The 22,822-nt window shown below is 32.6% G+C and overlaps 3 protein-coding genes across 5 annotated transcripts; 1 reads left to right on the top strand and 2 right to left on the bottom strand.

Moving 5' to 3' along the window:
• Positions 1–5,246: 5,246 nt before the first annotated feature.
• Positions 5,247–11,690, top strand: LOC107617603 (CLP protease regulatory subunit CLPX1, mitochondrial). Of its 2 annotated transcripts, XR_015899980.1 has the most exons (16): positions 5,247–6,325; positions 6,683–6,744; positions 6,964–7,058; positions 7,195–7,274; positions 7,587–7,637; positions 7,964–8,038; positions 8,114–8,191; positions 8,307–8,363; positions 8,825–8,895; positions 9,005–9,104; positions 9,341–9,445; positions 10,049–10,111; positions 10,381–10,427; positions 10,721–10,843; positions 10,956–11,108; positions 11,378–11,690. XR_015899980.1 is itself a non-coding variant. In XM_088500074.1 (15 exons), exons 1-15 carry the CDS (start codon positions 5,477–5,479, stop codon positions 11,450–11,452), a joined length of 2,037 nt encoding a protein of 678 aa, XP_088356200.1. In that variant the 5' UTR covers positions 5,247–5,476; the 3' UTR covers positions 11,453–11,690. The 2 variants fall into 2 exon arrangements, 1 of the variants encoding a protein (XP_088356200.1); XM_088500074.1 differs by lacking the exon at positions 10,381–10,427.
• A 766-nt stretch (positions 11,691–12,456) lies between these two features.
• Positions 12,457–15,469, bottom strand: LOC107615758 (pfkB-like carbohydrate kinase family protein). The gene is made up of 5 exons (XM_016317793.3): positions 15,287–15,469; positions 14,360–14,770; positions 13,190–13,324; positions 12,932–13,048; positions 12,457–12,816 (listed from the first exon to the last, which is right to left on the bottom strand). Exons 1-5 carry the CDS (start codon positions 15,467–15,469, stop codon positions 12,679–12,681), a joined length of 984 nt encoding a protein of 327 aa, XP_016173279.1. The 3' UTR covers positions 12,457–12,678.
• A 2,786-nt stretch (positions 15,470–18,255) lies between these two features.
• Positions 18,256–20,804, bottom strand: LOC107617604 (uncharacterized). 2 transcript variants are annotated; one of them, XM_016319404.3, is made up of 3 exons: positions 20,646–20,804; positions 19,431–19,601; positions 18,256–18,800 (listed from the first exon to the last, which is right to left on the bottom strand). In XM_016319404.3, the coding sequence occupies exons 2-3, from the start codon at positions 19,520–19,522 to the stop codon at positions 18,596–18,598; spliced, it is 297 nt and encodes a 98-aa protein (XP_016174890.1). In that variant the 5' UTR covers positions 19,523–19,601; positions 20,646–20,804; the 3' UTR covers positions 18,256–18,595. The 2 variants fall into 2 exon arrangements, with proteins under 2 accessions (XP_016174890.1, XP_016174889.1); XM_016319403.3 differs by lacking the exon at positions 20,646–20,804 and having other exon boundaries at positions 19,431–19,770.
• Between the last annotated feature and the right edge of the window lie 2,018 nt (positions 20,805–22,822).

Genomic DNA, 22,822 nt, shown 5'->3' on the forward strand with positions numbered 1-22,822 from the left:
AGAACCCATAAATGAAACATTCAGTTGAAATTTAACAAAAAGTCCAGAAATTCAGCAAAATCAACGAATATCTCATACTACTTCCAATACTAGTACCTGAACTATACAACATAACAGAAAATCTAATCTCCAAAAAATCACCAGACACACTGTAACAGACCATGTCCAAATCCCTTTTTAAAAACCTGCAGATGAAATCAGAAGCAACATCTAAATACATACCAATTAGTGATGTGAAGGGTGGTTTCGAGGCTGGATCAGTAGACATCCAACAGCGGTCGGCGGAGCAGAGCTAGGAGGCTTCAACGGCGCGACTAACACAGGCATGCAGCAGCAGCGGCGCGCCCTCTGTGAGCAGCAGAACCTACTTGTTTCTCACACCTGGCACGTCCAAGATTGGGGAAACTACGAGGGGATGGTAGCGTCACATCGTTCTGGAATGGTCTACAGCGCTCCACTGTTGCCCGCACGTGGTGGGCGGAGGCGCGGCGTCCGATGAAGGCAGAGAAGAAGTTTACGCGATGCTCCTAGTATTCTGGTGCGGCCGTGGATGGTATTCAAAATCTACTGCGATAAAAGGGTGAAAGGAAAGGGTAGGGTTTTGGGTAGGGTGAATTTTGTTTACCTGGGTGAATTTTTGGATGTTGCTGAAGTGAAGTGGGTTTCAGAATCCCGATCCAGAAGCAGTTGGCAGGTTTTTGGCTGGAACCCTCTTGGTTTCTTAGCATTATTATTTCAGTATTCACTAATGTAATGACACCACATAAAAGGATCATAGAAGAACACAAAACACATATACATATCATCGTTTACTTGAATTTTTATTTTTATAATATCTTTGCCGAACAGGATATTTTTTAATGAATATTAATCATGCTTAACAAAATTTTTCTTCACACGATACTAGTTATTTTTTTTATAAAAATCCTAAACGGGAATATGTTATTGTAATTCAAGAATAAATGACACTAACTTCAAATTTGTGATGTACATACAAAAAATCCTTTTTGCACTGTAGTCTTTAGGTCCCCACTTTGATTACAAATGAATATAGTTGGTGGGGGCGCATTGCCTGTGGTGGAGGGGATGAATCTCCAGCCTACTTCAACCCATCTGTTTTCCTAACATCAAGTTGTATCGTATACACTAAAGGCCCTTCAAACTCACATTGTATTCCCAAGCCGCCGGCGATGTCGCACCCAATCAACCCTGCCGCCACCGACGAAGAAATAGCTTCCCTAGACACATCCGGGCACTCATTTGTATAGCCCATTCGGCGCGGCGACGTGATGGCTTAAGCGTCCAAGCTAATCCATGGTCCTTTAACCAGGATGACGTCTTTCCCCAGTTGACCCTAGCAGACCGCCACGAACACGGTACGTCTTTGTCATCTTCCACCTACTAGAACATCCCCATTTTGCACCTGCATTACGTGTCTGAGCCCCATCTTTTTTTGCAGGAATCGAATTCATTCCAGATCGTGATTGGAGCCATATGGCTCTTTATAAGAGCCGGCAGACCTCACTCCGGCAAGTGTGTAGTAGTCTGCACGATCCTCCGCCTGTGTACCAGATGCAGACGTACGAATCCACCACCAGGGAAACTGTTCCCAGATTTTTGGTTGCCGTTCCCACTGCGTCAGAGTCTTCTTCTTGTAGTGCTGCCGGGAGATACTCCGACGACAAGTATCTTGCTCGCGAAGAAGCTTCAGCGGCGTTGCTGAGGAAGCTGTTGGAGTTGCATGCAATGGTTGTCGATGACTTCAACCACGACTTGTTAGAGGAGGAGAAACTCATCCACTACGAGACCCGCAACGCCCTTAAACGCCTCGGTACTGGTTATCGCAACATGGCCTCATCATTTAGGAATTATCGACGCTTGAACCACCCTGAGTACCTGTCCTCGAGCTCAGAATCTGCCTCGGATTAGATCGACGCTTGAACCACCCTGAGTACCTGTCCTCAAGTTGGTGTGCTTGATAGTAGATTGTTGCTTGTGAAAGATAGCGAGAAAGATGGACAAAGAAAGTGGAAATAATATAGAGTATGTGTGGGTAAACTGTGAGTTTGTGTTTTAGCTTTTATTCTGTTTGTTTACTGTTTGTTTTGTTTTTGTCTTGCTTTGTATTTGGTATTTTGTTTAGAGAAAGTATGAGAAGCCAATGTAATTAGTGTACAATGTGTACAATGGAGATATTTTTTAAATTAACATTAAATGATAATTAATTAATTAATTACAAAATTATTTCCAATTTTAAATACAAAGCAAATAAGGATTCCAAACAGTCACGAACACCTCCAACCGGTCTCCCTCTCTCTTTCTCTCTCCCTGTCCATCCTCTCTCATCTGTCGCGCCACCGCAGACACCAGTTGCCGTAGCCCTCAGCATCCACTGCTGCGATACCGCGTGACCTGAAGCCTTCATCAGCATTGATCAGAACTGCAGCGCCCAACCTTCTTCGCGCGCGTCTTCCCCCTGCTGGCAGCTGCTGCTTCGGTCGGCCCCGGTCCTGCACCGCTCACCCATTGCACGCGCTCGTCTTTCGGCGCCGGCTTGTCTCTGCGCCAGTAACCTGCACGGTGTGCACACCCTGCGTCCGCCTGGCTCCTGCCTCCTTCGTCAGCCAGTTGAAGGCGTGACCGTTGGACGGGTCATGGTCGCATTGTTGTTACGGCCCCCTCACACCTACCGTCGTCGTCTTCTCCTCATCTGTTCAAGCTTTTTTTATTTTATTTTATGGTTACATCAAATCATAAGACTCATATGTCAAATTATACATTTTTTTAATAAAAATTAAATTGTTGGATAATCATAGTTACTTCTTCTTTTTATTTATCTCCTTCTTCTTCTATTTTAATGGTCAATTTAGGATAGTTATTTTAGTAGGTATGCGGATGGTTATTTTAAATTTTATGTAGATGATTATTTTGATTGGATTGAGTTTAGTTATATATAATTTAAATATGTTGGATGTTCAATTCATTAGGTAAGCAGATGATTATTTTTATTCTTAAGTGGATGGTTATTTTTACTAAGGGTGAGTGGCGTGTGGCAAGACAAGCAGCGAAGGTGAAGTGGGATGATTATTGATGAAGGTGGGGGTGGCCGCTCGTTGAAAAAGAAGACGGTATTGGAGTGAAATATTTTAGTAAATTAGAATTTTGGATGATTATTTTTTTTAAATAATTAATTGGATTTTTTTAAAAATTTGAAATTTAAAATTGAAAATTTTGAAATTTGAAATTTGATGTGAAATAATTGAATGAGAATTTTTGAATTTAGGATAATATGTGGAAGAGTTTTTATTATTTATTCTTATTAGGCTAAATAACTAGGCCATTATACACATTATCAAGATTTTTCATTGTCTCCCTAACAAAATTCGTTTGTTTATTGTGTTTTATGTAACAACTAACAAGCTCCAAGTCATTGTGTTAAACTCTTTCTTTAAAAAATAAACATATAAATTTTTTAACCCAAATTTTGTAACAATAAACATAGAAATGTATTGAAGGTAAATACAAATTTTTGAAGAAAAATATAAAAAGTAAATAAATAAATATTTTGACGATAAACAAAAAAATTTTGTGAGGATAAACATAAATTTTATAACGATAAAAATATTTGAAAGTAAACACATAAATTGTTGAAGAGAAGCATTAGAAGAAAACATAAAATCGCTTTAAGATTAAAACAAAATTTTATGATTTTAAATTAAAAAATTTTATATCGAAATTTTGAAGGTAAATAGAAACTTTTGAAAAAAGAAAAAGATAGGAAGTAAACATTCAAATATTCTGGTGACAAATATATAAATTTTATGATAATAAACATAAAAACGTTTTGAAGATAAATACACAAGTTTTTGAAGATAAATATAGGAAGTAAATATTAATTACAGAAACTTTTTTTTACAAGAAATACATAGATTTTATGATGATAAATAAAAAAAAAACTTTTGAAAGTAAGCACACATTGTTTTTAAGAAAGAAATATAAGAAGCAAATATAAAAATTTATTGACAATAAATATAAAAATTTTGTAATGATAAACACAATTTTTTTAAAGATAGAAATAAAAGTTTTTTAAAAAGAACATAGGAAGTAAACACATAATTGTTTTTTGATAAACATATCAATTCATATTTAAGTTACATCTTATTTTATTCATTAAAATTTCTGTGTTATTCTTTGTATTATTCAACTAAAAGTTTGCACTTTTTAAAATAATTTATGTGTTTTTTAACTTAAAATTATGTTTTTGTATAATTAAACTTAAAAAGTTAATTTATTTGAATGAAATTCTCTATTTTAAAACAAATATATATAAGAAGATATAGAAATTATTTTGTACTAATAACCAAACATGAAAATGAGAAAAGGATAAAAATAAAATAGGAGTCACTTAAATAAAGACATCTAAAACATTTTTTTTAAGATGTCTTTTTAGTAATTAAAATTTAATACATATAATTGATTAAACTGTATTATTTTTGTCAAAATTAGGTTAGACAAATTATTTTGACTGAAAAAATAGTAAATCAAATCTTAAACTGGTCTAAATTAATATTATTTTTTATAAAAAATAACTACAAATTACTTTTGACTACAAATTAATATTGTAGTTATTTTTTATAAAAAATAATATTAATTTAGATCAGTTCAAAATTTGATTCACTATTTTTTTGTCAAATTAATTTATTTGACCTAATTTTGACAAAAATAATATAACTTAATCGATTATATATGTTAAATTTTAATTATAAAAAATATTTTTAAAAAAAGACGTTTTAGACGTCTTTATTTAAATGTCTCTGAAATAAAATATATCGAAAAATAAAAGATGAACAAAATGAAGAGAATAATAATAATAAAGAATAATAAATATAGAAGAAGAAGAAAAAGAAAAAGCATAAGATTTAAATTGCAGAATTTACAAATATGTATGAATAATTTGTTTATTAAAAATATTTATTCATGTAGTATGACTATATTTTGTTAGAAAAATGATTAAATCATATTTGTAAATCTGAAAAGAGTAAATCACAAAAATTATCTTCGAATTTAAAAAAAAAAAAATATCACTCTCCTAATTATTAATCTTTTTATTGCCGAAATTGAATTTCCAGTACGTTTAGAAAGTAGTGATTAATTTTTTTATCGGTGAATGATGAAAAAAAAAATAAAAAACTTGCTCAAATAAAATTCTATATTATTCTCACAGAAAAAATACAAAACTATTTAAGTATTTACTTTATCCTCTATTCGTCTCCCTTGTACAGAAACACTTTTTCTTGCAGGCAATACTTTCTTTGTGTGCTGAGGTGAGTAAACTAATCAGCCAACCCAACACGGAAGAACACGAACAAAAATGGCATAAACAAATCAACACACAGATCCCAAAGCTCCAACCTCATCTCATCAAAATCCCAATTCTTTTCTCTCCTTCCTCAACCCCCGAAATTGCTCCCAATCAATGTCTCGAATACTCTTCACTACATGGAACAAGCACAGAAACAAGCTTCATCCCAACCCAAAAATCCTTTCTTCTTCTTCTTCGTCTTCTTCTTCTTCACATGCCTACTTCACCCTTTCACCCCATCATCATCATCATCAGCAGCAGCAGCGTCACCGCGTCCTCGCCAACACCAGCACTTTCTTGTTCTACCATAGGCTACTCCAGCACCGCCACAAATGGGGCCGTGGAGGCTCGGACGACCCGATTACTCGGTCCCGGAGGATCCGAGCCGATCCGAATTGCCCACGCTGCTCCAGGGACATGATTGTAATTGACAACCTCAAGCTCCCAACTCGCCAGGGAGGTCACCAATTCAATGGTACTGTGAACCTTTGCCCCAATTGCAACGCTGCCTATTACTTCAGCCCTCATGGCGTTGCGCCTCTTCAAGGTAGCTTTTTGGAGATTGGGGCTCAGAGGGTTTCTGAAAAAAACGATCTTGATGATGATGATGATGATGTTGATTTTGATTCTACTAAGGTGCCTAGGAGAATCAGTGGGTTTGGTGGTAGAGTGTTGAATAGTAATGGTGGTGGTGGTGGTGATGGGGATAGTAATGCACCTGGTTCAGGTGATGGGAATGGTGGTGGTGGTGGTGTTGCTGTGCATAGTCCTCCAGGGCCACCTTTTGCTCCTGGTGTTAATGTTATAAGGGCTTCTGGGCCCCGAGAAGGTGGTTCCGGTGGCGGCAGTGGCAGTGAGAAGAGTTCATGGGGTGGTTCCAATTTGGGGAGGGACTTGCCAACTCCAAAGGAGATCTGTAAGGGTCTTGACAAGTTTGTAATTGGCCAGGACAGGGCCAAAAAGGTATTTCCATACGTGCCTGATATTTTTTATGGTTGAATCATGCCCATTTGTTAACTCTGTTTGTATTCATGCTTTGTGTAGTGTGTTAATGATTATTTTGCTCCAAATTATCAGTACTCAGAGTTCATTGGATCCTATGCTAATCATGTTTGTCTATAAATTTACACATGATATGATGAGAAGATGGATTCTATGCAAAATGATATTTGTGTATAAATTTAGTTTCACTATTTTTGTATGGTTCCTGAGGGAAGAGGGGGAAATGCTCAGAGTTATAAGTTACTGTTAATGCATTTTACTAAGTTGTGGACATTGGCTATATAATCATTAATTGTATATATATTTTTGCTGTTGAAGGTTCTATCAGTAGCTGTTTATAACCACTACAAAAGAATATACCATGCTTCTCAACAGAAAGGGTAAGTTTTTTCAGTTTTCCTTCCATTTTCTTGGTTCTATTCCTTTGTGGAACAGTAGTTGACGCTGCTGAGATCAATTACTTGCCCCCTCTATTAATGTTTCCTTGCCTTACACCCTTCCATGAGATTCTGTTCATCATATCATTTATATGATGTCATCTGCAAATTCTTTTATCATAATTGTTTTCTCTGACTGAATTGACTGATTTTTAACACTAGGTCAGAGGCTGATTCTGGAATTCCAGAAGGATTAGATAATGATGATGTCGAGCTGGAAAAGAGTAATGTTCTCTTGATGGGTCCAACAGGGTCAGGTATGAAGTTCTCAGCAACTACCTTTTCTTCCTTCTTGAATTTTAAGCATGGATTCATTATGTCCATGACGTTTGCTCTTTCATCTTGTATCCAAAATCACATGACTTTTATGCTGATCTAACTTCCATCAAATAGGGAAGACATTACTTGCTAAGACGCTAGCTCGGTTCGTGAATGTTCCATTTGTCATTGCTGATGCAACAACCTTAACTCAGGCAAGTATGTATTCATTGATGAAGTCATTTTAAAATTTGGTAGCTTAAGAGTTGAGTGGAAGGAAGTTATGAAATGACAATGTTCTATTCATTTTCCTGTCTGAAAATCTGAATTTTTAAGTTATTGAGTAAAAAGATTGAATTTAACTTTGAATCTTTTTTTTGAAAGAAAAAGAACAAAAACTAAAAATTCATATGAACAATCTGGGTGGTCAAATTGTGTTAACCTATTTTTGACTTTTTGGTTCAATTGCTGGCTCAAGGTTTCGGATTGTCATTTATCTAAACGAAGAAATGTTTTTTTTTTTGCAGGCTGGTTATGTTGGAGAAGATGTGGAATCAATATTGTATAAATTACTGGCGGTATGTGAATTATTCTGTAGGTTTATGATTTATTTTGGTTCTTACTTAGTTTTCTAGGAATGAACCTTTTAGGGACTTTCCAAAAGAATCTTGCATGTCACCACTTCACTTAACAGCTGAAGTTTTTACAGGAATTTGTCTTCAACAATACCCACTTACCTTTATATAAGTTTTTAAGAACCTAAGCTCCCTATGCTTTGCTGGTAACAGCTTTTGTTAGCAATGTAGATTAATGCTATGATCTATGGGATATTCAAAAACACTGTAAACATCTGTTCCTTGGTTCTTGACATCTCATTCTTATGCTTTTAATTTCTTCTATAAAGGCAGCAGAGTTCAATGTTCAAGCAGCTCAACAAGGGATAGTCTACATTGATGAAGTGGACAAGATAACTAAGAAGGTTTTTTGCTATCGTAATTTTCCAAGTTCATAGTTTTGCATCCATGATTACTTTTAACTGTTATATATATTACAGGCTGAGAGCTTAAATATTAGCCGAGATGTTTCAGGCGAGGGTGTTCAGCAGGCACTATTAAAAATGCTGGAAGGAACTGTGAGTCAACTTGGAAACTAATATCAGACTGCATTATTGATAATCGGTTTATTAATAAGTGAATGTTTCGGAAAATATAAGTATTTTGAACTTGGATTTATTCCTTACTTTGTAGGTAGTAAATGTTCCTGAGAAAGGAGCAAGGAAACATCCACGAGGTGATAATATACAGGTATGTTTCATATCCATGTGTGCACTTTGATCTGATGAGAATATTTTGACTCACATATCTTTTTTTCTGTCTTGAGTCTTGAAAGGCTTTTGTGAGAGAGACAAGAAAAGGAGGAGGGGAAAGGAAAGGGGGGGGGGGGGGGGGTTATTATTTTGATTATTAAATATTTTTCACTCCTATAAAAAGCAATCGAAAACACAAGTACAATACAACCGTCTTATTGTGTGATGAACACTAATGAATGTAAACACATAAGTGATTACTGATGGTTGAAGGATAATTATGGAGGAAATGTAGGATAGATATCAGAAATAGTTTCTTTAACTTTTTATCCACTTAGCAAGTAGTTGTTAATATTTTGTTAATGTGGGTCAGCTTCCATCATCTACTGCAGTATGAGTATAATTCCAGAAAGTCCCTAGATTTTTAAATAATTGTGCTATCATTTTTATGATATGCAGATCGACACAAAGAATATTCTTTTTATATGTGGGGGTGCCTTCATTGATCTTGAAAAAACAATTTCAGAGAGGTAAATATCTTTTTATTCCTGCCTAGTAAGATTCTCTGTTCAGATTTTTTACATATGCTTTGGTTCTCTCATCATTTTAATTGAATTCAAATAATTTGTAAATAAACAGACGACATGATTCTTCCATTGGTTTTGGAGCACCAGTTCGTGCCAATATGAGGACTGGTCAACTAACAAATGCAGCCATAGCATCATCTTTACTTGAGTCGGTGAGAATTTACTCTAATTACCTGACTCGGAAAACTTGTTCCCCTTCCTAGAAAACTAGATAATAGATAAACACTCATGCAGATAAAAGTTAACAGATCATGCACTTAAACTATTATGATTCAGTATACTTCCCACACTTCTCAGCAATTGAGAATCAGAAAATTACATTAAAGAATGAAATTATTGTGGCCGACAACCTTCCAAATGCATCTAAAAGTTGCATTAGTAATTTCAGGTGGAAAGTGCTGATCTTATTGCATATGGTCTCATACCAGAGTTTATTGGACGATTTCCGATTTTAATTAGCTTGTCAGCTTTAACTGAAGAACAGCTTATGCAGGTATTCATTGCATATATTTCTTTCAATTTTATTGTAGCTTTTCCTGTTTTTTTTAAGTAGTCTAGCGCTCCAAGGACTAATTCTGCTTGTCGTGTGCTGTGGTGAATGCTGATCATTTGATTTTGTCACCACCAAAGCTACCGAATTTCTATTTTTGAGCGCAATGGCATCGTTTGATCCATGTAGCCGATTCCACCTAGTGGGATACGGCTTTGTTTTGTTGTTTGTGGGATTTAATACTATGTGGTGTATGACATGTGCAAGCACAAGGACAGAAATTTGCGTAGTGGTACAAGGGTCCTACAATAATAGCATTGGGAAGGAAAAAGATTCTCTAAAGTGAGGAAAATTGTAAAGTGACAAATTAAGGGGATTAATCACCATTAAATTTGTAATTTCTATCATGTGTGAGTCCCATTACCTTAATTCAAGGGTGATTAGGCCATCACTTTTTCACTTTACCAACTTTCTCACTTTAGAAGAGTTTGATCCCATTGGGAATATATATAGTTGAAAACCTGCCTAATTTAGGAAAGAGATTCAATTCTAGATTCTGCTCATACATCTAATCATATGACCTTTGAAATTTTGTTGGTTCTGCAGGTCCTCTCAGAACCGAAAAATGCACTCTCTAAGCAGTACAAGAAATTATTTAGCATGAATAATGTAAGCAGTTTTCTCTATTCTCTCTCTGTCTCTCTCTCTCTGTCTCTCTCTGTCTCTCTCTGTCTCACATGCTTGTGTATCTCTGTGGCATGAAAAACCAAGCCTATGTTATCATTGTCTTCCAAGCAACTAAATAATGGGCATTTGCAGATACAAATGAAACTTTAAATTGGTTGAAATGATCAATTGATGTGTTTTCTATTCTATACTACTGGCTTGTCTAATAATGACTCGGACTTAATATTATATTTTGTTTCAAATTCTTGTAGAGTTAAGCTTCCCCTCATCCTTTTCAAGACACCTGTGGTCATCTAAAGTAAATGCTTGTTTCCCTATATATCTTCAAGCTTTTTCTTCCTTTAATCTTCTGATCTTGATTTAGCTTTCTCAATTTATCGTCTTCCCGTTACTTTTTCTACTAAACATTAAACCTGACTTAATTCCTCTGCCGACACATGGTGCGTGCTTTAGATTTTATGATCTTGTCAACATTTGGTGTTGGTATTTTTTTGGTCGAACCTTGTCAGAACTACTTGTTTGGAATGTTCAAAATTTTTTCTGTGCCATAATTCATAAAAGATTTTATACTTGTATAAACCTTCTCTTCAGGTAAAACTACACTTCACAGAGAAAGCTATGAGATTGATCGCCAAGAAAGCAATGGCAAAAAATACTGGCGCCAGGGGTTTAAGAGCCCTACTGGAAAACATTTTAACTGAAGCCATGTATGAGGTATGAAAATGTCTAACAATATATATCTTTAAATATATATGACCATCTTTGAAGATCTGAGATTATCCGTCTATTTTTTTCTACTGATACATTGAATGCTTGTATGTAACAGATTCCAGATGTCAAGACAGGAAACGAACAGATTGATGCAGTTGTTGTCGATGAGGAATCAGTAGGATCGGTAAATGCCGTCGGTTGCGGAGGAAAAATTCTCCGCGGCGAAGGTGCTTTGGAGCGGTACCTTGCTAAGATGGAGGACTCAAAGGTATGATATTATAGCTCATTCTGGCAAAAAACGTTATATGTATCCTTTGGTGTAGACTTTAGAAACAGTTTAAACACACGATTTTGGGTGCTTTAGTGTTGTTTGATCCATGTAACTGACCCAACTAGTAGCACAGGGCTTTAGTTGTTACTCATCCATGTAACAAGCCCTTGTGAATGCATCATTTCAGAGGAGTTGTTTCTTTCCATTTGCAGCACTATAAGAATGTGCTAAGGTTGTTCCGACACTTTTTGCCACATGAATTGTAGGTTAAGGGTGATGTAGCTGAATCTGACATGCAAGATGGGGAACAAGAGATCACATCAAGAGCAATGAGCATGTAATGTTTATGTCTATACTTCATACCATAATAATCAAGATGTATAATGTCATTGTTATTGTTGTTTGTAAAAAGTATATTCATAAGTTGCTGTAATTATCCCTTGTATAACAGCATAGCTACATTGGATAGGAAGGAAACAGAAAGAAATGAAAGATGTAGCATTGCTAGTTTAGGCAGCACTTAATACAAAAGTTTAAGGGTTTTATTGTTCATTTAAATAAAAACCTGGCATTGTGCAATTTTAATTGGCATTTTTTAAGTACCTAAGAATAATATTATTCCTAATAAATGGGTAATGAACCCCTTACAATAGAGTTCAGTATTGTCTTGCAATCCTTTTTTTTTTTTTCTCGTCAATGATTGGTGTTGGGGAGGGGGGAATGATCATATATTCATATTATAGTAAATTTGAGTGTGATCTCAAATCCAGTAACACGGCAAGTCATGTTGGTAAAAAATTTAATTAGTTTCATATTTATAGATTCATTCTTTTGTATTATACATGTTTTAACTTTTAATAATATCAATTTATTATAGTAGACAGTCATTTTTGTATGCAAACAATTAAAAAAAGTTGACTTGCGATATCGTCATCCATAAACTGAATATCATCATTCATATTGTTAGCAATGTTTCGTTAGCATGATATATTATTACTTAATTCCAAAATCACTCCATTCGTTGCTTTTGTTATTGTCATTTTTTACTGTGAATGAATTAATGTTGTTGAATACAAATTGTCTTAGATATATGAATTGTATTAGAAAATGTACTAAGTGATAATGAAAGATCAAGGGATGGTTATGATTATCAGTTATTTAGAGGATATAAAATCACTTGAAATTAGCATGATTATATATTTTAATCTCAATTTTTTTTATAAAATTTAGAATTTAATTTTTATGCACGACAATACAAGAGTTTTATCCAGATATCCAATTCTGTATTCTCACATTATTAAAAGTAACTAAATTTCAAATCTATTGTTTAAAATGTCATCTAATCATGAATTTGATTGAATTTTCGATAGAGTAAAATACATTGTCATACATCAAAATTAAACTGTAAAATTTAAGTCTAACAATATACTTCAAACACTCATGTCTTAGATTAATCAGTATACCTAATCACTTGTCTCACTGTACCATCAATAGCTTATAAGATGGGAAGATAAAATGAGAACGAATGGTGAGACCATTATGCAATACAAAATTGTTAAAGCCTTGTCTAATTGCCTTTATTGCCAGAGATAAATTTCTCAGCTTCTGAGCGGGTCGGAAGTGCTGGAATTGCTCCCTTCTGTGTTGTACATATTGCTCCACAAGCATTGGAAAATGTCAAAGCCTCTCTCAAATTTTGCTCCTTCTATAGAGAGAAAGATGTAGACAAGGTTATTGTCTCCCTAGTATTACCATAATTATTTATGGGGTGTGTGTGTGTGTGTGAGAGAGAGAGAGAGAGAGAGAGAGAGAGAGATTACATCAAATATGGAAGAGTCCCGGGCCACAGATGCGAGAAAAGAACCAACAAAAGAATCACCAGCACCAGTTGTATCAACTGGCTTAACTGAGAACCCTGTTACCCTTCCTTTAAATTTCTGCAGTCAAACAATACATGTCCAAATATGTGTAGTTTTGATCAAAAGTAATGTCTTAATTCAATTAGAAAATTAAATGCCTTTTTTTTTTCATTTTCTAATTAATTCAGATTTCTTTTTTAGAACAAGGATGCATAGTACCTTGGTGAAATATCTGCAACCCTTCTCTCCATCAGTGACAAGAAGCAACTTCAGTTTGTCATGCCAGAGGGACATAACAACTTCTTCCTTCTCAGCATCTCCTTGTGTAAGAAAGTTAACTTCATCATCACTAACCTATTTAGACCATCATCAATTAATTAGAACATAAAACTATATGGTTTTTTAAGTCATCATGCGACCTTTTAATCATTTTTAATCTTGACCACCCATAGTGGATTATACGGGCTAGGATTTGCTCCTCTCATTCTTGTAATAAACCACTCAATAATATTAGATACGATTTATATATATTATTTTGGGAGTGTATTGGACTGCCCTTTCGTTTTCATTTTAACTTAGAGCTCAAAGTTTGAGAATATGCATCATCTCATTTTCAAATTTCCATGAACAACAAATATTCTATAACTTAACTGAAGAATAATAATACAAGATCCTCGTTTGCCTGAAAATTTGAAGAGACAGTATTTGAAAACCTAAAAATAAAGTGTTTGTGAGAAATATTTTTAAAATATATGAAAAGTCATATTTGAAAAGTTGTATCTCTTGTGAGTTTGTAACTCACTCAAGAGTTATATCCTATTAAACAGTTGTATCTCGTTAAAGAGATATTTCTCTTCATTAATATAAATAGGACATCAGATTGGTAAAACAGAGAATAAGAATCCATTCATAAAATTCATAACTTCTATCTTTTTAATCTCAATACATTTTTTATACATAGAAGAAATAATAAACAATATCATTCTATGAAATATCATTAGTATAAGACTTTTGATTGTGTGAGTGTAAACAGGTCAAGTGTTTTTTATTGTATAATACAGAAAATTTGTCAGTAACTCATTTTACACACCACAGTTAGATTGAAGGAATGGATTAAGCATAAAAGAAATTGTATGTGATACATGGCTAAAACTTTAAAAGAGTGCTATTATGTTATGTCCTCTAATATTTTTGTTGCAGATTCGGTTTCCTCATTCCCTTGACCCAAGATTTCAACAAATTTTCAAGAATCCCAGTCCAAGTTCTCATTTATAGACATATAACTCAATTTAATGGTGAAAAAGAAAAAAGAATTTGGGTGTTATATATTTATAGTGTGGTAGAGGCCGTCCTACAATTCAAGAATAGATTAAAAAAAAAAATTAGTACCTTGATGAAATCAGCATCAAACCAAATGCTCTTGATTCCAGACCTAGCAGTATCAGGAGAAGGCCACAAAGGGAGCCTCACATTTGGATCATAAGAAAGCAAAGCACCGGCTTCTCTAGCAGCTTTCATGGCTGCCAAGTGTGCTGATCTGCAAGGCTCTGATATGAGGCTAATGGATCCATAATGAAATATCTTAGCCTTCTTGATCAAACCAATGTTCAACTCAGACTCCTTCAGCATCATATCAGCACTGGGATTCCTGTAGAACATGAATTCCCTCTCTCCATCCTTTCTCAGTGTCACAAATGCCAATGCAGTTCTTGCTTCCCTATCAAAGCACACACCATCTGTGTTCACCCCATTTTGATTCAATATGTCAACTAGCATCTTTCCAAATTCATCATCTCCCACCTGTCACGTTATTGCAGTTTTGAGTCTACATGGCAAAGAAAATGTGACTTTTAATTCGACTAGCAACTGTGCTACATGTATAGTCAGCTATCTATATAGGATACATGTTGAAATATAAAATACACACTGAAAATGAGGTTAATAATACATGTATTTATTCACAAATATATAATGGCTGATTTGGTGGTTGATTTTTGATGTGCACATATATTTTTTGTTGGATTAGGTTGTAATGCAAATTCCTCAATCTATATAGAAATATTGATTATTTGTTGTGAATTTTCAAAACTTGAAATTCTAAATTCGCAGTAAGATCAGCAAATAATTTTTCCTCCGAGTGGGGGCAATTATTAATGGTGGATTTTTGTTACAAAAAAATTCACAAGTAAAATATCTAGAGGTGTTTTGCTGGTAATTTGTCAGCAATTTCAAGCATATTTGCGGATTTAGCTGCTGATTAATTGCTTGTATAGTCAATGATCCTTGAAATAAATTAAGAAGAGATTAATTGAGTACCTTGCCAACGAAGGCAGAGTTACCACCAAGTTTGGAAATGGCACAAGCAACATTGGCAGGGGCACCTCCGGGGGCTTTGATGAAGGCACGAGACTCAGCCAAGGAGACTCCGGCTGTGTCCGGAACAAAATCGATGAGCATCTCGCCGAATGTTATCACTAATGGATCATTTGAGCCTGCCATCTTTTTCGTATTGTTTTTCTTGCTGTTGTTCTTGAAACCTCAAAAGAATTGCAATCTATGGAGTTATTAATATATTCAAAACTTTTTCACGATACTAATATGATGCTTTATGTACATTCATTCACTAAGCATTGTTATTAGCCAAAAGAAACGGTTGAAACTCTAAAAAATGTTTATATTAATAAATTATAAGCTTCTACCATAATTTTTTTTTTGGTGACCAGCTTCTACCATAATTAAACAAATATAAGAATTTTTAAGGAGTTTGAATTCCTAAATATTGATCCTGACTGAATAATTATTATTCTATTATATTGGTAGGACTAAAGTACAAGGAATTAATTAGGTTTGACCATTAAATTGAAGTTAAAATAATAACTATTTCTATGCCAATGTGAGTATGTTTAGCCATTTTTCTAGGAGCTCTCAGATAACATACATAAAAGAGTAAGAAAAGAACACAAGCTTGATCCGAGAATAATTGCTTTTGAAAGGGGACAACAGAAATCACCACACAAACTCACTCATCATGTAACAAATGACAAATGGTAGCTTGAAATTTTATAGGTTCATACTCAACCCGTTTCTGTAGGAAATGCTAATTTTTATGTCACAAAACACCAAGGTTGTAGAAACAAAAACTTATGTTTCAATATACAACTTATGTCATATACAACTTATATTTTTTGCATTTCCATATTGTGAGGGACTGTAAGGGCAGAACTTGTTGTGAAACTTTCTCTCCAAGTGTGTCCTCATCCTATTTCATTTATTCCAATTTTGCCCCACTTAACATAAAAACCTATTCTTCATCGTTTCACATCACGAAGAAGCAACAGGAGATGAAGCTGCACTCTCCAAAACCTCGCTGCTTGCAACAGTACACAGCAGCCACTTGCTCTCGCCACTCTCCTCTTCTTGCATTTACATGAAGATACGTTTCTTAGTATGTTGGTCAAATACTTGGCGGTAAATGTTTTTGCTATTTTGATTTCATTTTCTTTTTGTCATTGAATCAATTATATTATATGTTATCATATTACATAAATGGTTTCTTTATTTTAACAAAAGTATGTTGGACATACTTGGTGCTAAATGTCTACAACTCAAAGAGATGCTATTTTGATGAAGACATTTGTTAAAACTGTCCAAGTTGCATTTTGAAAACAAGGGGAATATATTTAATTTTTAACTCCAACAAGCACATTTCTAACAACGAGTCCTGCCTTGAGAAAATTCTAGATGATCTATCTTGGTTTGAGTAAGCAAGAAACTATATGAGGGTTGCTTTGAAGTTCATATAGAACTTTGAGTTGGAGACTGACCAAGCATTCATGATATGCAAGATCTTGCTTTGAATATGTTTATCTATAATTTGGTGAGAACTTGAATCCAAAAAAAAAACTTCATAACTTAACTAAATATTAGAATTTTAAAAAGTAAAATCCATGCTATTCTTGTGAAATAATATATGAAAGACAAATATAAAATATGTTTGTCTCTATAGAAAAAGTATAAGTAGACAACTCAAACCAGCCAATTTTTTAAACAATTCTAATTAATATTGTTTACAAGATATTGGGAGGGTGGTGTGCTGCCGTTGGGGGATGCGCCGGGTGGGGGATGCTCACCGATGGGATTGAGGTGGGAGGGTGATAAGCCATTGTAGTAAAACGTAGTAGGGTGAAATGGTAAATTTTGAAAATTAAGGTAAATGCTAGGTAGATGGAGAATGATTTTTTGTTGAACTTTAAAATCCAGCCCATTAGAGAGTTGGCAGGAGTTGGCTAGACACTCTCTTAGTTACTTAGCGAGATTGCTTATATCTACCTCTCTTTTTTATTTATTTATTTATTTTACAATACTTTTTTATATTAGACTCGCCGACTATGCTACATATACACTTTAATTAGCTACCAAAATCAGCCACTAATATAAAATATATGTTGAAATATAAAATATACATTAAAAATAAACTAAATAACATATGTATTTATACACAAATACATAGTGATTGATTTTGGCGATTAATTTTAATATATAAATAACATTTTTGTAGAGCCACTATTCCTTGCTATAGTTGAGGTCAGGTGTCCCTATATATATGATGTATCTTAACATCAATCTTATTTCATTTAGATCCATATATCCTGAAATTCAAATATGCAAGAAAATAAAACATTGATCAATATCTAAAACACGTAACAAGGGAAAAATATTTCTGAACATTCCCATCACTTATCATATGACTAATATTTCTTTTAGGATCTTAAAAAAAATAATAATATCACACACATTAGTAAATAGTGGTATGATCAATTTTTTGAAAAAAAAAAAATTGGTTTCCGTTCTTTTCTAATTTTTCTTCAAAGATTCTTCGTAAAATCCAGCCCAGTGGCTTGGTATACAAACAGGCCCATTGGCCCTTATCATCACAACAATGATTCATTTCTCTTTATTTTCCCACTTTTGGGAATTTTTTTTTCTTTCTTTGCTTATATTTGTTAATGAAATCATGAATACCATTTCTGGGTTTACAAACGGGAAATAAAGCAAAGCCGAATGGACAAGTTTCATGATTTTTTCATGAGATTCGTTATTCTGTTCAGCCACAAGAAGGCATAAAATAAATACAGAATATTTGTAAATCCCGTATCTCAATTTTGTTATTGTAGAAGCAAATTCGAAGCATGAATGGTTGAGAAATTTTTTTTCTAACATGTCTCTTTGAATAACATAAAGAAGACACACCCATTCCACGGGTACCTGCCTTGCTCCAGAAAGTATTTACTTGCAATTTAAACATGATCATGCTTGACATCAATGTGAAATAATAACAATCTTTGAAGCTCAATAACCTGTCCAAGTTTTGAGCATTTGGTCATGAAATCACAAAGAAACTGGAGCCACAAAACCTAATAACCACTTCAAAATCTTGCCATGTCCAAACTTTCCAGAAAGTCATGATCTTTATTCATCACATAAGATTTATTCATTTTTTCTTTAACACTAACATGAGAGTGATATTAAGAACTAACATCTCAACACTAATATGCTAAGAACTAAACATCTCCAAATACAAGGATATTAAGAGAGTGATGCTACTTATAGATCACTACAGCAGATTTACTCAAATTTGTAGTGCTTGTCTACACCAACAGACACATCCCAAGTGCAACTCATCCCTTCTGGAAACACAACCAAGTCACCGGCGCCAATCTCAACTGACTCATCTGCCCCACTTGGTGTAACCTTCACCTTCCCTTCCAAAAGATAGCAAGTCTCTTTGGCTTCATATGTCCATGGGAATTTGCTTGGAGGGCAACCCCATCTGTTTGTTTATCATCAAAATGTGAGACAAATAGCCAGAGATATGCATTTGTAACAAGGGCTAAAATTCAATACAAAATATTCATAGTGAAGACTTGAGAATGAGAAAGGTAATAAGAAAGACAGCTACTTGCCAACTATATATCGAAGTTTCAAGGTGTGTCTGGCATGGCGAAAAAAAAAAAGGGAATGATTTTATAAATTAGCTTCATATGAGGAAATCCAAGACCAAGAAGCAAATAATTTCAGATACACTGAAATAAAATTGTAACCATCAATTCCATCACTCTATCAAACTTAACCATCACAAAATTCAATGACAGTGATGTGTCTTATTTGAATTGAAGACGCAAGGGCAGACTGCACGGAACCTAATAATCACAAAAAATTGACACAGCAACATGGTCCATGGATCTTATACTCTAGCTTGGTTCCTTAAATATAGAACCACACAAAATTGTCTTCCCCATAAGATTAATGTTCACAGTCATAGTACAGAACAAGATTCATCCACCAAACCACAAGTCCATAACAACAGTTGCATGGACTATGGAGTCATGGAGATATGTGGAAAAAGAACTGATTCAAATCAACATAAAACTAAAGATATAGATATAGATATTATGCTTACTTAGGCCATTGCTTGACACCAAGTTCAGTGAGTTTTGTCTCAGGAGGGTTCCTCTCAACCTTGATGCCAAGTTTCTCTGTGACAGTAGCCATACTTTCAGTCTCTGCTCTTACCCTACCTACTCTCCTCCTACTAGTTGATGGAAAATGAACCCAGTTAGCACCAGTGAGTCTGGTTTGTGAGAAAAGTAGAGAGTTATTAGGTGATAAAGTGGCCACAATATATGATGATGATGATGATGATGCCATTGCAATAAAAGCTTGTTAGGAAAGGTTAAAGACTTGGTTGGTTTCTTGCTTCTTAGTCAAAAGTAATAGGTGGTGTTGTGGCAATTATAAATTTATTGTTTTGTTTTGGTTCACTCATTTCTCATCTTCTGCAGTTTGCTAGAAAATCACAAAAACAACAAACAAATTATTTATGTACAAGTGTTTTGGCTTATGTTGCATGCATACAGCTACAAACTAAGAAAATTTGTAAAATTTGAAATAGGGATATGGCAATATATACATGAAAAATAATAATAGTAAGTAATAAATAATAATAAATTAAACTCCCTCTACATAAAACAAATTCCATATAATAAAAACTAGACCTTAATAACAATTGAGAAAATATCTCAAGTTTACTATAAAACTAGCCAAAATCGGCATTAAGTTGCAAGAACCCTACCAGAAATTAATAACAAGCTCAATGGTTAAACTTTGTGAAACAACCAATATTATTATGGTAAATACTTTATAACAAGAAATTTTACCAGAAAATGCTTTTTGCTAAAATTATGGGGGCGAAATGTGAAAAACTAGGTGTGTATTTGCCTATTTCTCTTTTATTTGCTGTTTTTATTTCGTGTGTTTTCTATTTTCTGAATCTTGTGAAGAAAAAGTGAAAACAGAAAAGTGAAATTCCTTCATGCAATCCAAAAAACAGAAAATATTGAAAAAAAAAAAAAACACAAACCGAAAGCATCCTAAAATTTTTAATGTTTATAGTAACCCAAAAGTAAAAAACTTTGATTACCCACTTAGAATAGAAAAGCAATTCAGCAACAAATAAAGGGAAGTTATTCAATAGCTACCCATTCAGATCAAATACTGAACATCGTAAAAGCTACGGGGAATAAAAAACTGCAGCGATGTGAAGTAGTAAAAGATTTTACCAACAAAGACTGTTTCGAGCAAAGAAAAAATACACGAATAGAATGGAGTAACTCACAGATATAGTTGAGTGTAGAGTTCGTAAAATGACAGTTACAGAAAATTTATTTGTGGTTGAGTCGCCGGAGAAAGAAACCGCCTTAGACAGTCACCGCCGTGGGGCTGCCTCTGCTCCTTTTGGAGATATTCCGTGCAGCTGCGGACCCAAGAACCGGTGGACCTAATTGCCCTCTCTTAAATTTTACTTAACCTCCAATTATTTTATTGAGGTAATAATTAATAAGCATAATAAACAACCTTTCAGAAAATATTTCAGTAATAACCTGAAAATGGATACAAAGTTTTTTTTTTTTTTTATCAAAAATAGGAGACTCGACAACCTCTTAATTGAGCATGAAAAGACTATGTCATTTAAGCTAAAGTTATAAACTAATTTGATGTGAATGTTATTAAATTAGTAATTTTTTCAAATAATTTCATTCCCTTTATACAACCTCCTAATTTTTATAAGTAACAAGTGTAATAACCCCTTAATTTTACTATAGTTATAATAAATTTAGTTATTATTCTAAATAAATAAAATAAATAATATATTTAAAAATTAAAGAAAAAAAGATTCGCCATAATCATGTTTAAAATGTTCTCATGTTTTTTTTTCATTTTTTTTTGCTTGCTATTCTTTCACTACAATGTTAGATCAAAGAAATTTTAAATTTGAAATATAATAATAAATACGTCTTGTAATGGAAAAATAACAAACTATATATATATATATATATATATTATTGCTACATAGGAAGTCAATGCACAAAGATATGTTATCGTAATAAAATATCACACTATGAATAATTATATTTGTTAAGTAAATTTATTTATACCCTATATCTATTATATTATTTTATGTAAAATTAAAATCTACTTTTTTAATTTAATATTATATATATTTTTTCTTCTTACATTGTCTAAAATTAAATTAGGATTATGTCTAAAGACTTAACATGGTAAACAGAATATAATTAATATCTAATATTTTAATAATTAAAAACCTAAAATAAATTAATAGATAATAATAATTAATACCTAAAATATCATATATATATATATATATATATATATATATTTGATATTGTCCAAAATTAAATTAAAATTAAGTTCAAAGTCTTAATATCGTAATTGAGGTATAATTAATACTTAAAATTTTAATAAGTAAATACCTAAAATAAGTTAATTAAATAACAACAATTAATACCTAAATTATTGAAAAGGAATTTTTAATAAATGTGAGGAATAAAAATAAAAAAATTAATAAATAATATTAGTGTTTAAATGAAAGAGTTGATAAAGAATAATAATTATAAGTAAAATAGTATTTTTATTTTGGAAATAAAACACATGAGAAATTGTTTAATAATTCGTGCCATGTACATGATAATAAATTGTTCAATAATTCGTACTATGTACGTGATAAGTTTGAAATTATAATTTTAAATTATTTTATTAAAATTAATTTAAATTGTAGTAATTGCGTTTATTTTTTCTTAATCTAGTGTTATGTGTATCAACTCTAATATAGTTACTAATCGTTTTTGTTAATCTACTTTTTTTCTCTAAATTTATGATTTAAAATAACAATTATAAATATTAATAATTAAACAAATTATAATATTATAATTATTTACGTTTTATTCCCAAAATTGAAAACATACTATTTCTTTTTTATTTAATAATTTTTTATTTATACTACCGGTATATATTAATTGATTAGTCAATGGTTTTTTTATTCGTAGGATATATTTATTTATTTTGTTTAAATAATTTTAAATCTTTTCTTATTTAAATACATATATTAAGTCACATATATTAATTATTTTTTTATTTTTTTATTATAAATAATTTTTTTAGCCTACAATAATTATACTGATTTTATTATTCCATTAATACCATCATATGCGTAATAATATTTATAAATCATACTAATTTTCATATATATATATATATATATATATATATATATATATATATATATATATATATCAATTGTTTAGTTAATAATTTTTTAATTTTTGGAATATATTTATTATTTTAAATAATTCTAAATACTTCTTTATGTAGTATATATATATATATATATATATATATATATATATATATATATATATATATATATATATTAATTGTATGTAAATATATTTAAATTGTATATATTAATTAATTTTTTTGAGTCTATAATCATTC

The sequence above is a fragment of the Arachis ipaensis genome, chromosome B9 (assembly GCF_059453495.1).
Source record: "Arachis ipaensis isolate K30076 ecotype BB chromosome B9, ASM5945349v1, whole genome shotgun sequence".
In the NCBI taxonomy this organism is placed as follows: domain Eukaryota; kingdom Viridiplantae; phylum Streptophyta; class Magnoliopsida; order Fabales; family Fabaceae; genus Arachis; species Arachis ipaensis.